The 15,313-nt window shown below is 38.7% G+C and overlaps 1 protein-coding gene across 1 annotated transcript; it reads left to right on the top strand.

Annotated features, from left to right (window-relative positions):
- Positions 1-437: 437 nt before the first annotated feature.
- Positions 438-2,326, top strand: RMI1 (RecQ mediated genome instability 1). The gene has a single exon (XM_009890491.1). It carries the CDS (start codon positions 443-445, stop codon positions 2,324-2,326), a length of 1,884 nt encoding a protein of 627 aa, XP_009888793.1. The 5' UTR covers positions 438-442.
- Positions 2,327-15,313: the final 12,987 nt, after the last annotated feature.

Genomic DNA, 15,313 nt, shown 5'->3' with positions numbered 1-15,313 from the left:
AAACCAAAAAAATAAGAGGACATTATATATAACAACCTACTTTGGGTGGTGGTGGTGGTGGTTTTCTTTCCATCCATAACAAAAGGATTTCAGTTATATGTTTCTAATGAAATCAACAGAAAAGGGGAATTCACCAAGCAGGTGGCTTGTAGAAGTCTCCATACTTTTGTGATACTCCATGATGAGTAAACGGCATGTACTTTTTACGCTGATTGAAACTTTAGGTATTGGAAATGCATTTTTATTTTTATTATTTGTAGAAATGTTTTTCATTTAAATTGACTCTATCTTGTGACACTTAGAATAACAGAACTTTGAATTGAGAGGAAATTTCTGTACAATATGAGCAAGAGACTTGTCATAACTTTAGCTGTTCTCAGAAGAGTAAATATGTCTTTTTGTTTTTTGTTCTAGGGAATTCACTGTCTTAACTTGAAAGAAAATGTCTACATCTAACATTGCAGCAAGAGTGGAAACTTGGCTTTCATCCACATGGCATATTAAAGTTCCTTTGACATGGCTGGAAGCATGTATTAGTTGGATCCAGGAAGAAAACAGTGGTAGTAACTTAAGTCAAGCTCAGATTAACAAGCAGGTGTTTGAGCAATGGCTTCTTACCGATCTAAGAGATTTGGAATATCCTATTTTGCCTGACTGCATCTTAGATGCACCCAAAGGAGAGTTGTCAGGCTTCTACTCCATACAGATAGATTCACTCCTTGATGTTAGCCAGCCAGCATATTCCCAGTTGCAGAAGCTAAGAGGGAAAAGCACAGTAAATGAAGAAGTAACCGCCAGTACTCAGCCTTTCCAGAAGCCCTGGGAAGCAAAGCCTACTCGAATGCTGATGCTGCAACTAACTGATGGGATACATCAAATTCAGGGGATGGAGTATCAACCAGTGCCTGTCCTCCACAGTAATCTTCCTCCTGGAACAAAAATCACTGTACAGGGTAGTATTGCATATCGTCTTGGAGTCCTTCTGCTTAAACCAGAAAATGTGAAACTGTTGGGGGGTGAAGTGGATACTCTTCTGGAGGAGTATTCTCAGGAAAGAGTCCTTGCTAGATTAATTGGAGAAACTGAAAATCCTAATTCTGTTGGACAAGCTGGTCATGACCAAATTGCTTCAAGGCCTGTGGGTGAATTAGAACAAACTCCAGGCCCATCTGATGAAGAGCTTTTAGCCAGTCTTGATGAAAATAATGAATTTGCTTTAAATAATGAAACGTCTTTAGAAAGTGGATATTGCAGTAGAAGCAACAATTTTAGTACAGCCTCAGGTTCACTGACTGCACACAATGGAAATGTTTTGCTACGGGAATCTGGAAGTCCTTTGCCTCATTCAGATGAACGAGTTTCAGCTCCCATAGAATATGTTGATGGCTTTTTGAACGACTTTCCTTTAGAAGATGACTTTCTTCTGGAAGAAGAGATGCAAAGAGAGCTGGAAGGTGTGCCACCAGTGGTCATGAACAGAAACATAGGTTTAATTACTGAGAGACTTCCACATACATCTAGAAGCTCACACAATTCATCTTTAAATGGCACTTGTGATAAAGATGATGTGAATGAAAGAGATAAGCCTGTAGAAGCTACCAGCAAGCAAAAGACTTTTGGAAGGACTGTGTTTGATGGAGATGGAAATAGCGTGAGTAGCTTTTCACAGCACAAAAGTGTACCTCAGACCTGCAGGTCTGCAGATTTTTCTTTGGAAAATCCTCCTGAAGAAAGGCAGAGTGATACAAACTTAGATGAGAGCAGATATGAATCCCAGCACACTTCTGACAGCAGGTTGTTAAATGATGATCCTGTATTTTTCTCAAAAACAGACCCAGAAGCAGATCAGCAGAAGCATGATTCACAGACCTTTCCTTGCAGAGCGGTAGAGGCACATCTAGATTTAGATTCTCCACCTTTCACATATATTTCCCTTCTCCTTGCAAAAAACCCAGAAACTGTTACAATTCTGAAAGTTAAATGTTTTATTGTTACTCTCACTGGGAACCTCACAAGCAGCAATGGGTCCTGGGGTATAAAGGCAAAAATTTCTGATGGCTCAGCTTACCTTGAGGTAGATTTTTCTGATGATATTCTGACAAGTTTGATTGGCTTTTCTGTGCCTGAAATGAATAGGCTGAAGAAGGATCCAGCTTTACATCTGAAGCTTAAGGGTGGTTTAGAGAAATGTCAAAAACAACTGATAGATCTCTGTTGTTTGATGACTATAGAGTTTAATCCATTTCAGTCTAAAGCCACTGTATTAATTCTCCAGGATGTTGATGCAAGGCATCTAGAACAGTTGAAGAAACGTTTGAATAAATAACATGTGCAAACTCGTAGACTGTATATTGGGAAACATTTAAGTCAGATTTCCCCTGAAGGACTGTTGAAAGTTAAATTTTAAAGTTAAGTGGTATGTCTTTTCTCTTATCAGGACAAATAATGGAAAAAGGAGAAGAGGAAATGACTTGGAGCAAAACTTAGCATTTTGGTTTTTATGGTGATAGTATTGAAATAAACTTTCAAATATTTCTGTCTTGATTTGAAATTCTCTTATATTATTTTAATTCTGCAAAATTCTCGGTGTCCTCAACTGGTGATCTGAAGTAGCAGAATTTGTCAGGAAATGGATAGCAATGAAAAACCATCTTGTTATACTTTTTCAAGGATGATTACCTACCTGGTTTTAAAAGGAGACTTTTCTTGGAGGAAAGCAGTTGAGTAAATTTAAATAATGAATTATTGTTTAAACACAGTCACTTCTGACTATGCCAACCTGAAAACTCGAATACATACTCAGTGTGCAAGGACCAGAATTGTAGAGAAATGAAGGATTTTATTCTAAATGTTGAGGGGGAATGGGGGGTGGAAATACCACCCTATACATAAATGAGATAAAAGGCTGTATATTTTTTTTTAAAGCACCAAATATTTTTAAATGTTTTATTAACAGAAAAGAAAGATTATAACATATGGGGCATCTGTTTTTTGCGATGTTAATCATTGCTAACAGTTTTGAGCCACCTTATTCATTCTTATGATTACTTGTCTAACTTTTTCACAGCATAGTCAAATACTTGTGATACAAATCTGTTGCATATGTATATTTAATGTTGGTCTTAATTTTGATTGATTTTTTTAAATTTCTGCTTTTAGAATGTATAAAAAGAAATGCATTAAAGCTTTTATGTAAACTTCGGTGGAAGCTGTTTAGTTACTTTAAAAGAAAAATACAAACCTTGTTGAGTGTATAGAGTATCAGAAGTGGTTTGATTGGCTTTTTTTGTTCTTCCCTTTTGTTTTTCCTATCCTTTTCCTTTCTCTTGTGGTGGTTTTCTTGTTGTTTGTTTTTTTTTTTCTTTGAAATTAGAAGAATTAAAATTCTATCAGGACCAACAACAGGAGAAGTCTTCGGTGTTGGCAGTGTTTGCAAAGAATGTAAAGTTCATAGCCAGGAGAGGGATTTTTCAATTTTCTTTCACCAAACAATGTGTGTTAGACTGTTGGGAACTGCTGTGAGAGACTGTCAGTATTGCCCTACTGCTCTGTCCCCAATTGAGAAGCATCCTTTGAGACTCCAAATGACCTAAGGAAAACTAACGCTAATTTGCTAAGTAAGGTAAAAATGGAGGAAGGTGGAGGAGGGGGAATCTTGAGCTTTTTCAGGCTTAAGGCATGAGCTTTTTTAGGTTTTATTTTATACAGTTCAGAAATGCATAAACTCCTGTGTCCCTTTCCCTCCTCTCCTACCTTTTTCCTGCCCACTCTGAAGAGAACCTGAGCAAAGCATAGCCCTCCTAGTCATCTTTGAGTTTGTTTTCTGAGGCTGTTGGGAATTGTGTATCATTTAGAACTGTAACAGCAAAAACTTTTGCCTGTCTGGAATCTACATTGCTGGATCTTTAGTTACAGTTAAAAAAAAAAAAAAATTGCTCGTTAGTAGGAAACTGACCAAGCTTCATCTGTAATCCTTGTAAAAGGTAATACAGCTGACTGTAAACCTTTAGTGCAGTTTTATGGAAACATTTCTTTTGTGATAAGTTATGGAAACCTCCTTTGAAGTTTTGGCCTTACCATGTAAAAGGATAGGAGTCCTTAAAGTTCAAGCTAAATCCACAGATTTTATTTTCCTTGTGCAAAGCAAGAGGAATGTCACTAAAAGCAAGCAATAAAATTAAGTGTTGTCTTTGTTTCAGCTGATGAAGTCGCAGTTGCCCTTCTTTTTCTGCATTTGTGTTAAGGTTTAGCCATCTCTGCTAAAAAGTTCATGTGTCTTTCATCCTCTTCCCTCACCCTCCCTGTTCCCACCTTAAAGGCACTGTTAGTTGTCTGACTTTTCCTTCTCCCCTTCCCCCCATTATCCTTTTCTTTGTTTTCAGGATGTTCTTCCTGGAAGGCTACTCCTGTGCCTGTTCTCCAGTGCAAGCAAGAACATAAATCTCAGTACTGCAAGCTGTTTAGAGCATGACTACTCCGTAGATATTTCAGTGCAGTTTGCTGGCATATCATGATTCCAGATCTGTGCTTAAGCCTTCAGAATTAATGAAAAGTATTGCATAGTTTTTCAGACAAGAAAAGGAATGAAATAAAATGATTTTGAGAAGGCACGCTTAGTTAAGAGCGGTACATCAAACAGAAAATGGCATATGTGGCTGTGTTTACCAGTCATTGGTTTGTGCCCGTTCACTTTATTAGTTCTCAGAACCAACTTCTCTATTACTAGTGTTAATGCTTTTGCGCTGTGTTTATGTATTGCGTGTGTATGTTGCCTTAGTGTGCCAAGCAGTGGTGCCTGTCGCAGTCCTTCAGGTCATCACAGTTCTTACAGGCTGAATTCAGACAACAGGTTGCAACCCCAGCTGAGCCCAGTAGTGATCTGGGGCAGAGGTATGACCACACTCCTGCTGGGCAGTGCAGCAGAATTCCTGTATGAGCGTCTGCAGGCAATTGTCATGACAACTGCTCTCACGATTTTCACGTGGCCTTTTAGCAGAAAGCGGTTCCTGCTCTTTCTGTCCTCTCTTCTCCATGCTATTTTACTTTTCCTTGCTGACATTCTTTCAGCTTCTAAACAGACTTCTGCACCTGCAGTGTATCTGACTGTGCAGCTTCAGAAGCTGCACAGCTGTATTTTTCAGGAATGTTTTCATATTAATGGGAAAAATAAACTGTGTTTTTTTTCATTGCTGATCACAATGGAAACTTCCAATTAACTCAGTTTTAAAGTATGAAACCTGCAATGATTTGGGTTGTGTTATATAAGTTTGCTCTTCCTGCCTTGCTTACAGTTATTAAAGAAAACGAAAACAATAAATTGGCTATGGCGGTGCTGGGTACCTGCATCAGAATATCACATTTAAAAGCTCCGTCACTGAGGTAAGGCAGTAGAAAAAAGGAAGTTCTCAGAAATTTTGCTGTGCCCTACTTCCTTTAAAGGTATTTATTCTCAAACTGTAGAACAAGGCAGTGGCTGGACTGAAGAATGTGGCAGGTTTCCAAATAAACAAGGCCGGCAAGAACAGTTTAGGACTAGACTAATCCTACTGGTACTAGTTTCACCATAACAATGCATGTTGTTATAACCCAGCAGCTTCCTTCTTGTTGAATGAAGGCAGCGACCTAAGAAAGCAACAGCTAGTTGAGATAATGTCTTTTTAAAGTATCAGCTAGGAGCGTTAAGGGATTTCTTAAAGGTTGTGCTGGACTGCTCCAATACTGTGCCTTCACACTAAAATAGTTATGTGTTTCAGGTCATATCAGTACAAGAAATTTTCACAGTAGCTGGTATGGGACAAGATTAGATAGAACAGTACACATAACATTTGGTTCTAAATACAAAGCTCTATTTCTTAGTGTCTTGCGATAATAATATCAAGCATTTCTGTTTAAAATAAAACAGAAATAACTTTAAGCTTTTTGTTATAGGGAAGGAAGAGTGATTTATATTACCGTGCTTCTGAGTTATCTGGTGGCAGGCAAACTTAAATGTATTTACCTGGGAGGAAAGGGTAAGAGGGACTTACGAATGTAAATAGTACCTCTCATTTCAGATCTAATTCTCTGCATTATGGTCCTAGAAGGAACAGAATGCCAACAGTAATGACAGCAAATGAGATGTTAAGGGCAGCCTGACACTGCAACTCTTTATAATTCAACAGAAGAGGTAGTTCTCTACAAATCAGCTTCTCATCTAAATGTATGTGTAGCATACTTTTGTATCCATGTGTCCTTTTTAATCTTTCTTTTTTCCTTAATGTCCTGGTTTGAGGTAAACAGAACCAATTTCCTTTTCTGTAATTTTACTTTTCAGTTAAGTGTCTTCTAACTAACTGCACTCTCTGAAGTTAATGGCGTATTTTTTGGGCACTGTCAGCTTCTATCAGTGATAAGGCCTGATGTTTGCAACATGTACCAAGGCACGGTTTGCAGAGAGGCGCTTGCTTATACCAAGGGCAGATAACTTTGTTATTTGCCCCGTTGAGAGTCAGAAGCAGAAAAATGTAGAGGGGTCGGTCCCACCTGTGGGGAGGAGCAGACAGGACAGGTGACCCAAAACTGACCCACAGGGTATTCCATCCCATCTGCCTCATGCACAGTATAAAAGCTGAGGGATCAAAGGGTCAGCTCTCTTTCTTCAATGGCCGGTGTCCGAGGTGGACTTTGTCTGTTCACCTGCCTTTGATCCCGATCTGTGTGTTCCTGAGTCCAGATCCAGAATCCCGTTGCTGAATCCAGTCTGGGACTTTCCCCGTGCCTGTCAGTGATGCAATCATCATCCAGGGAGCTCAATACTGGTTTGGTCATTCATTCAGTGGCCAGTCCAGCCCAAACCACGAAAATATTGTATATATTTCATTATTTTCTCATTACTATTATTAATTTTATTATTAGTATTTCATTAAAGTAGTTTAGTTTCTTTTCAGCCCATAAGTCTCTCTCCCTTATTCTGTCTCCTCTTTGTTTGTTTAGTGGCCAGCCCTGCCTAAACCACAACACTCAAGGAATTTTTTTCACTGTTTACACTGGGTTTTCTAACAGGGCAAAATTGCAGTGTGTTGCTGTAAGTTTGTCCTGCTTCTGATTCTTAGCCTTCCCACAAAGCTGAACAAACCTGGTTCTCTCATCCTCTACAGGGAGTGGCATGTGCTCCAGCTCCCTGACCGCCTTGGCAGCCATCTGCTGGTCACCTGCTTCACTGTCTCAGTGGTTGTCCTGTACTAGGGAACTCTAAATAGGACACCGTACTCCACAGGCAATCTCACAAGTGCTGAAAGCAGAAGGTGGCTTGCTTTCTTGGACCTGCTTGCTGCTCTGAGAGAGCCTGGTGTGTAGCTGGTCGTCGCCGCTGCAAGATCGCACTACTGACTTAGGTTCAACCTGTCCACCAGGGCACACCGGTCTTACCCTGTAAAGCTTTCTGACTAGCTGACCCCCAACCCACACCGATGCATGGGGTTATTTCTGCTAAGATGGACTTTGCATTGGCCTTTGTTGAACTTAAGGAGGTTTCCATCAGTCCATGTGTCCAGCCCTCACAGCACTGGTTCTTTAGCACTGCTTTCTTTCCTCTTCTTCCCTCTGATCCTCACGGCTGTGCCTGCTACCTTCTTCCCCTGCCTTCTTCCTCGCTGTCCCTGCCCCCACCTTGCCCCTTATGTATGCAGTCAGAAACCTCTTCCAAGAGGGAATCAGGTTGGTCACCACCTCCTTCATGTGCTTAGTTAGGTATGGATTCAGGGAGGACCTGCTCTAACCTCTGGGACTGAAGTCTGACCTCCCAGTCCAGTCCATTCTTTCCTGGATCCTCCTTGCTGAAGGCAGGTGTGGCACTTGCCTTTTTCCAGTTATCAGGAACCTCTTGACTGCTGTGAGCTTTGCAGTATCACAGAGAGTGGCCTTGTGGTGACATGAGCCCATGCCCTCAGCAGCACCCTGTCATGTATGTGTTTACAGGGTGAAGTACTCTGTTTACACCAGGAGGTGCTGGTACATATGATCTCAGTAGGAAAGATGCTCGGACTCTGTGAAGTACTATTTAAAATGCCAGTTATTAGAGCTAATGTTTTTGGATAAAGGCAAGGCCACACAGGTGGCTTTCATGAGACCCCGCCTGGAATATTGTGTCCAGCTCTGGAGCCCTCAACACAAGAAGTAACATGGACCTGTTGGAGCAGGTCCAGAGGAGAGCCACGAAGATGATCAGAGGGCTGGAGCACCTCTCCTATGAAGACAGGCTGAGAGAGTTGGGGTTGTCCATCCTGGAGAAGAGAAGGCTCCAGGGAGACCTTATAGCAGCTTTCCAGTATCTGAAAGGGGCCTACAGGAGAGCTGTAGAGGGGCTTTTTACAAGGGCATGTAGCGATAGGACGAGGGGTAATTGCTTCAAACTGGAAGAGGGGAGATTTAGAGTAGATATTAGGAAGAAATTTTTCACTGTGAGGGTGGTGAGGCACTGAAACAGGTACCCAGAGAAGTTGTGGATACCCCGTCCCTGGAAATGTTCAAGGCCAGGCTGGGTGGGGCTTTGAGCAACACGGAAGGTGTCCCTGCCCATGGCAGGGTTGTTGGAACTAGATGATCTTTAAAGTCTCTTCCAACCTAAACCACTCTATGATTCTATGACTATATCATAGGTTTCATATTGTAATACAAGTCACAGTTAATGCTGGCTTTAAAATAGTTTAGTACCCTTTACTATATTGGTAGTGTGGATGGTGGAAGAACATAACTTGTTTGACTAGACAATACTATGTAAAAAGCAATGACAATATATAGCCTATTGTTTTGTGTCAGGTGAATACCAAAAAAATCTAACTTTTACCTTATTTTCAAGGACAAAACTGTCATTGATTTCAACAAAGTTCCATTAATATGAAAAAGGGCAAAGTGCAGGCTTCCCAAATACCACCTGTATCAGTAATAAAGCACGAACCAGAGGTGAACTGAGTTGCATGAACTGAGAGAGACATTCATAGAAGGACTTACAGATAGAGGCTTTTCAGGACAAGGGTATTTCCCTATTTCCTGAGGGACCTCTCACAAGGTCATTGCAGCAAAGAAATAGAAATTTGCCTCAATTCTGTGGCTACTCACAGAGCAGTAGGAATTTCAATCCAAGTGGCTGAAAGCATCTAATTTTCAGCTCTGTTAAGCAAGTTATCTGTAGGTGGAGGTGGGAGCTGGGAGACCTTCAGTACTTAGTGCTTTTTACTAGCTAAATGAGCATCTCGCTGCCCAGCGATTTAGCCTTTTTAGAAGCACTCCTCCTTGCACAGACTGCACAGAGACCCTGTAGGGTTAACTTGGCTCATATAGACCACCCTGACATGTTAAGCAGCTTCTTTGTGTTTGCATCTTCGGTAATTTTGAATTTTGTCCTTGGATGAGAACAGCCTTTGCTATAGGGGAGAAAAAAAAAAAAAAAAAAGCAGATAATTATTTCTACATAAAGGGTCAAGGGCTTTCTTTAATGACATTGATAATTACAGGACAAGTACGAAGTGATGGTAGCATTAACTGCAGCATATGATGTCACTTTTAAAGTATTGGCAGAATCACAGCCTTCACAAGGCATTCTTTTGGATTAAAAAAAATCTTAAAATGCTAAGGTGAAAATATGCACGTGTTCAAACTATTCTACTAACAGCATTTAGGAAATAAATGTAATTACAAGCTAAATATTCACAACTGACTTTTCTGCATTTAAGACAATTTCTTTTAATATTTACAATTACAATGCAATAATCTTTTAACAGATGCGTACTATGTATAAAAGATGGGGAAGCATTATTGCTATTAAATCACAAGTCTGGCATTTATTGTAAAGAAAAACAGATTTAGCAGCCCCAACACTGCTGGCTACCTAAGCACATGCTTAGTTAATTTACCCCCTGGTACCAGCTATTAGTGTAATTGCCCTCATACAGTTTCTCCAAACAAGAAAATGCCATTAAATAGAAAGTGTAAATAAGGATCTACTTGTCATTTAAAACATTCAAATAATCATTCAATAGATACATTTTTGTGAAAACATGTGTGTATTGCTGGAACCTTTTACTTACAGATCGGTTACTCAAATGCAAATATTGATGAAATATACCCTTGAGCTGCCAAGACTATGCAGCCAAGCATATGTGCAACAAGGACCTAAATAAAATAAATGTTATAACACTTTAAAATATATGTTAAAATATGCAAGAACAGTGAAATAAGTTTTACTTTTTGGTTTACAAGTGGTCAAATACAAAGCTGACAGGGATCAGCTGTTAAATACTATAAATGATTTGATAGCGCAGGCAAAGCCAAACCAGGAGAAGAGCAGATGTCTTACCTACAGGGTCTGTTGCTATTCATAAAAGGACATGCGGTTGATGCCACATGATGTTTTTAATAATTCCATTAGCTTTTATTTATGACCTTCTTATTTTCTCATACTAGTGTTGTAGAACATAGTTTATAATCTTATTTAATGTAAAATGAGAGAGAGTGGTATGAAATAAGCCTCTGTCTCCAGCAAACTACTATATCTACTGTCTCTGGTATTGGTGATGCTACGTGACTAATCATGAGACAAAAGAAAAAGAAGTCTGGTTTTCTTCAGTTGGGTAATAGCAGTTAGGTGACTATTCTTTTCCCAATTGCATTTAAAACTCCTGATTCTGTGTTCACTCTCCCATTTCTGCAATTCCAAAACCAGAACTGAGAATTACTTTGATCTACTGATATCTTTGTAGCGGCCTTTATAATAACCAATGAATTAGGCCCTGGGTACACGTGCAAAAATTAAAAAGTGAAAAAAATGTGAATACTCACAGCTATGTGCTATCTATCCATATGTAAGTAGAGTTAATCAGTCTGCTTAGACAGAAGCCAATGTACAAAATGCAGCATGGCTGTGTGTTTATCCATTTTTAATAGATTTTTCTAATAGTAATTTATTCTTGTGACACAGGCTGCGATATGCTTCAATAGTATGCTATATATTGATGGAGCTCTTACAAAACCACTGTCTTGCAGATAGGAGTTAAATACTATTATGGCCTCTGTTGTGACTTCTTTGTAGAGGGAAGCTTTCTCTAAAAAAGTTTTTTCAGCTGCAGATACACGAAAATGTGTGATAAGAAAAAAAATTAATGTTTTGATAATCTTAACAAGCTAATTTAAATGCGCAGTTCAATGTTATTTATGAAGACTCATTATTATGTGAGATCAATAGTTTTGAATCTAAAACCCCAGTATTTTGTCCTCAGTGTAATTTACCACTTTAGATCTTTCTGCGATATACAGTGAATTTGTTCATCTTATATTCTACCAAGGATTTACAAGCTTAAGAAAGATGTTCTGTGGTGGAAGTAAGAAAACCAAATTTCTATCATGATGGGGGCACATGCTAATATTTTGCCAGCTAAAATTTTGTGTTGGTCAGATATTCGGAAATTGTATGTCTGCATTTCTGACTTCATTGTTAGTGGAAAAGGAAGAGGTGGTCGGTGAGAGTCAGGTATCTTAAAGGAAGTGTAATTTTAGCAAGATGTTTCCTTGCCTAAGTAGAGAAAAAAAAGCAAAAGATTAAATAAAACAACATTAAAAAGCAAGTGTAATTTGCTGGTTTAAATTTAATTTGGTTTCTCTAGAAAAATATATTTAAACTAAGGTTGCTGTTCTAGGCAAGTAAACAATGTTCTTTACACATGTGATGTATTTGATGTTGTGCTAGTGGTGTGCACAGAGCGATCAGTAGCAAAATTTTTACTGAACCCTCTCATAGCAGAACTCATCTACAAGAAGTACTCCTTAATATTTCCTGTAGTACATACAAACTTTGTGTGTCAAAACTTAAGGTTGCTGTGGGATTTTTTTGACAGTACTGTCTCATCCAGCAGCACATTATTGGAAGCAAAATCCTGCATGTTTGTTCTGTGGAAGAAGCCTGCAAACCGTTCAGATGTCTGGGGTGACCTGATGCCTTTCAGGCACAGACAGTGAATTTGCTTTTTATGGGGGACAGGTTCAGTGCAACTACATTACTTGTGATAAAATTGACACAGACTGACAGTTGTTGGACATTGTGTTATCGGTATAAAGATGCTTAAACTGCCATAACTTGTGCCAATTTACAGAAGCTGTGTAATAACCCCAGTTAATAAAATAGTGTCCATATTGCACGTTAAGATCTACATGGAGTTTGGCTGACTGAAAAAAATTAAGGACTTGATCATTTCATATGGTAGTTCTGCATTTGCTTTAGATTGAACCAGCTTGGCCATTAAAATAAGATACTAGGCGTTTCCTGCCCTTGTTTTCATGCTTGCACACCATCTTTTTTGCGCTGGGTTAAAAACTATCAAAACTGTCACCATAATGCTGCTGGGTTAGAAACTCTCTTTAGCTGCTAGGATGGATTTTAGCCTGAATCAGTTCCCTGAGGTACAAAGAAGGAAATGGTGCAGTGGTGGAAAGAAGCAGGGGGAGGGTCGTGGAGAGCTGCATATGCTGGTTTACTGCGTGTGAAACCCCAGCCACGGCCACAGTTCTGCCGAGGGATAGCAACAGGCATCCTTTGGAAGCAGCAGGAGGAAAATAGGATGAAAATATAGGAAGCGGCCAAACAAAGAATAAAAGGGAAGGAAGCTAAGAAGCTGAGCTCTGAATATCACAATGAGAAAAATCTTACTGTATCCTCTGTTTTCTTCCGCGAATCAAACAATGGCTTTGTTAGGAGCAGTAAGGAATAATAAACAAAGGAGGAGGGAAAAAAAAGGAAACTCAAAGCTGTCCAGGACATTGAAAAAGAGTAAGTGATTGCAGAAAGCCCAGTTCAACTGCAGGAGAAGTTAAAATTAAGAACATACATATTTGTACTGATTAAAGATACCAGTGAAGATGTGCAAAATAATTGGAAGAAATTGCTCAATTTGAGATGCTTTAGTATGTACACTGTGTCACTGTGTACATACTGTGTACACTGTGTACACTTTAGTATGTACACTGTTTTCCTAGTCAAAAGAGAAAGAAAGGCACAGTGAATCATTATTTTCTCATAAGTATTCCACTGAACTTTAATTTCTTATGTCTGGAAGTGTTAAAATATAAACTGTACTTCTGCAAATAAGTCTACAAATAATGTCTGCATAATAATGTCTTTATCTCTCTGAGACGTAGTAACTGTATTCTTTAAACACTCTTGAATGATGATGGTAACTTCATTTTTCATGGGACAATTTGGGAGGGTGTGCAATGCAGGTATTACTCAAGCAAAGGGAATTGTAGGTTTAGGGTGTCTTTTTTTTCCAAAGGAAATAAAAAGTAGTGTGTCTCAGCATATTTTGAACCCAATTCTACCTCATCCTGGTGACTCACTGCACCAAATTCAACACAGTGAGTACGGGGCCAACTGTAGCTGTTTGCTCACCTCTCCATTAGTTAGGAGCATAGCTTTCTTCTAGGTGCTAATATCCCAGTTCTCGTAAGCTGCATAAGTAAAGAACCAACTGGTTCTATTTGGTCAGCTCCTTAAGTCATTAGAAGACAGACAACCATGCTGAATTTTGTATCATTATTTACAACTGCAAAGAGTGGGGGGAAAGATGCTCAATGATGAGTTTTCCCCTGGTGCTTTTTAAATGATGCATTTATCTGTTCTTTATTTTTCTGAGTATCTTCTCCAGCTGTGCAGTTATAATTCAGCAGTATCATGTACTGTCACTTCTGCATTAGTAAATACCTAGGACCTGCTGAGTAATTATAAAATAACCTCATAATGAAATGCAGTAAAGGGTTCTAATTAAGTTTTAAAGTTGCTTAACAACTATTCTACTTTAAATGAGAATTTTCCACCCCTGTGTCCTAATGAGTTCTCAGAATACATTACTAAAAATATATAAATGATATGGTAAAGACAAAATGTGATTTTTCCACACCTCCAGTGTGTAGAAAAAACATTTGTAAACAAAATAAAACTCATACGCAAGAATTCAAATATTAACTTCTGTTGGAGTACTAGAACAACTACATGAGATTTTTAATAAATCTTTTTTCACTGAGCAAAAATACAGGAAGCCTGTAAGGACTGACATCAACAACCCATGTTATTCGCTATTTTGTCCCTGAAAATGACTGGTGCTGGCTGCTGAGGGTAGCATGGCAAGCAAGCTACCTCCCTAATTCTTTCAGCAGTCTCAGGCCTGTGGACCCCCTCACCAGGGATTGTACCTTAACACTTAATATTCCCTGGTGGAAATGAAGAAAATGCAATAATTGGACTACAAGTACACCAGAAGGTTTGATAAATATAAAATGTTGGCTAAAACCAGGATTTTTGTATACCATCTCTGATTCAGGGACTGCAAAGCTTATATTCAAAGAACAAATATTTCGTCACTATAAGATGCATTCTTAGTTTGCTGGCATTGCTATGCCTTTCTGTTACAACACAGGCCTTATTCAGGATAATCTCTTTTAAAAAATCTGATATGCTCACAGTCACTAATAGAAGTAGAGTTAATACCATAATCCCCATACCAGTAGTATTTCTTAAACCTTAAAAACAACCCCCCAAAAAACAACCATCAAAAACCTCCACACAAGTTAATCTGTCTAAGCATGAAAACCAACTACTTTAAAACACTAATGGAACATTTGTAAGTAGCATTAGATTAATCATCATAACATGTATTAATAATTGTTTGGAACTCATAGCAATGCTACATGAAATGGTAATAATAACATTCATTTGGAAGATCTTTTTGAAAACTGTTAACTTCAGTGAGGGTAGACAGAGTCATTCTAAGGAAAACCTTCATTAGGTTACAGAAATTACTATATTGCTAATAACATCTACCTCAATCACACAGAAGCCTTACCAATAATTTAATCCTGTTTTCCATTTTCTCACTTTCCTGTTGTGTGTACTGCTCATACTTTTTTTTCTATTGTTCTTTATGCTTTGTTTCCTTAAACTATAAGTTCATTAGGATTTGTATTATTTTTTTTTTAATTACATATTTATTAACTAAAGTGTCTAATATTGTTGGTCCTGCTCTCATTTGAACCTTCTAAGTACATCATAGCACAAAACATAAAACAATGTTTTACTAAGAATAGTAGAATCACTTAGGTTGGAACAGACCCTCAAGACCATCAAGTCCAACTGTTAACCTAGCACTGCCAAAACTATGACTAAACCATGTCCCAAAGCACCGTGTCTTCCCATCTTTTAAATACCTCCAGGGATGGTGACTCAGCTGCTACCCTGGGCAGCTAGTTCCAATGCTTGACAACCCTTTCAGGGAAGATTTTTTTCCTAATATCC

This window comes from Charadrius vociferus, unplaced genomic scaffold (genome assembly GCF_000708025.1).
Source record: "Charadrius vociferus isolate BGI_N301 unplaced genomic scaffold, ASM70802v2 scaffold418, whole genome shotgun sequence".
NCBI classification, from domain to species: Eukaryota; Metazoa; Chordata; class Aves; order Charadriiformes; family Charadriidae; genus Charadrius; species Charadrius vociferus.
The sequence above is the reverse complement of the archived record's forward strand: the minus strand, read 5'-3'. Positions and strand labels throughout refer to the sequence as shown.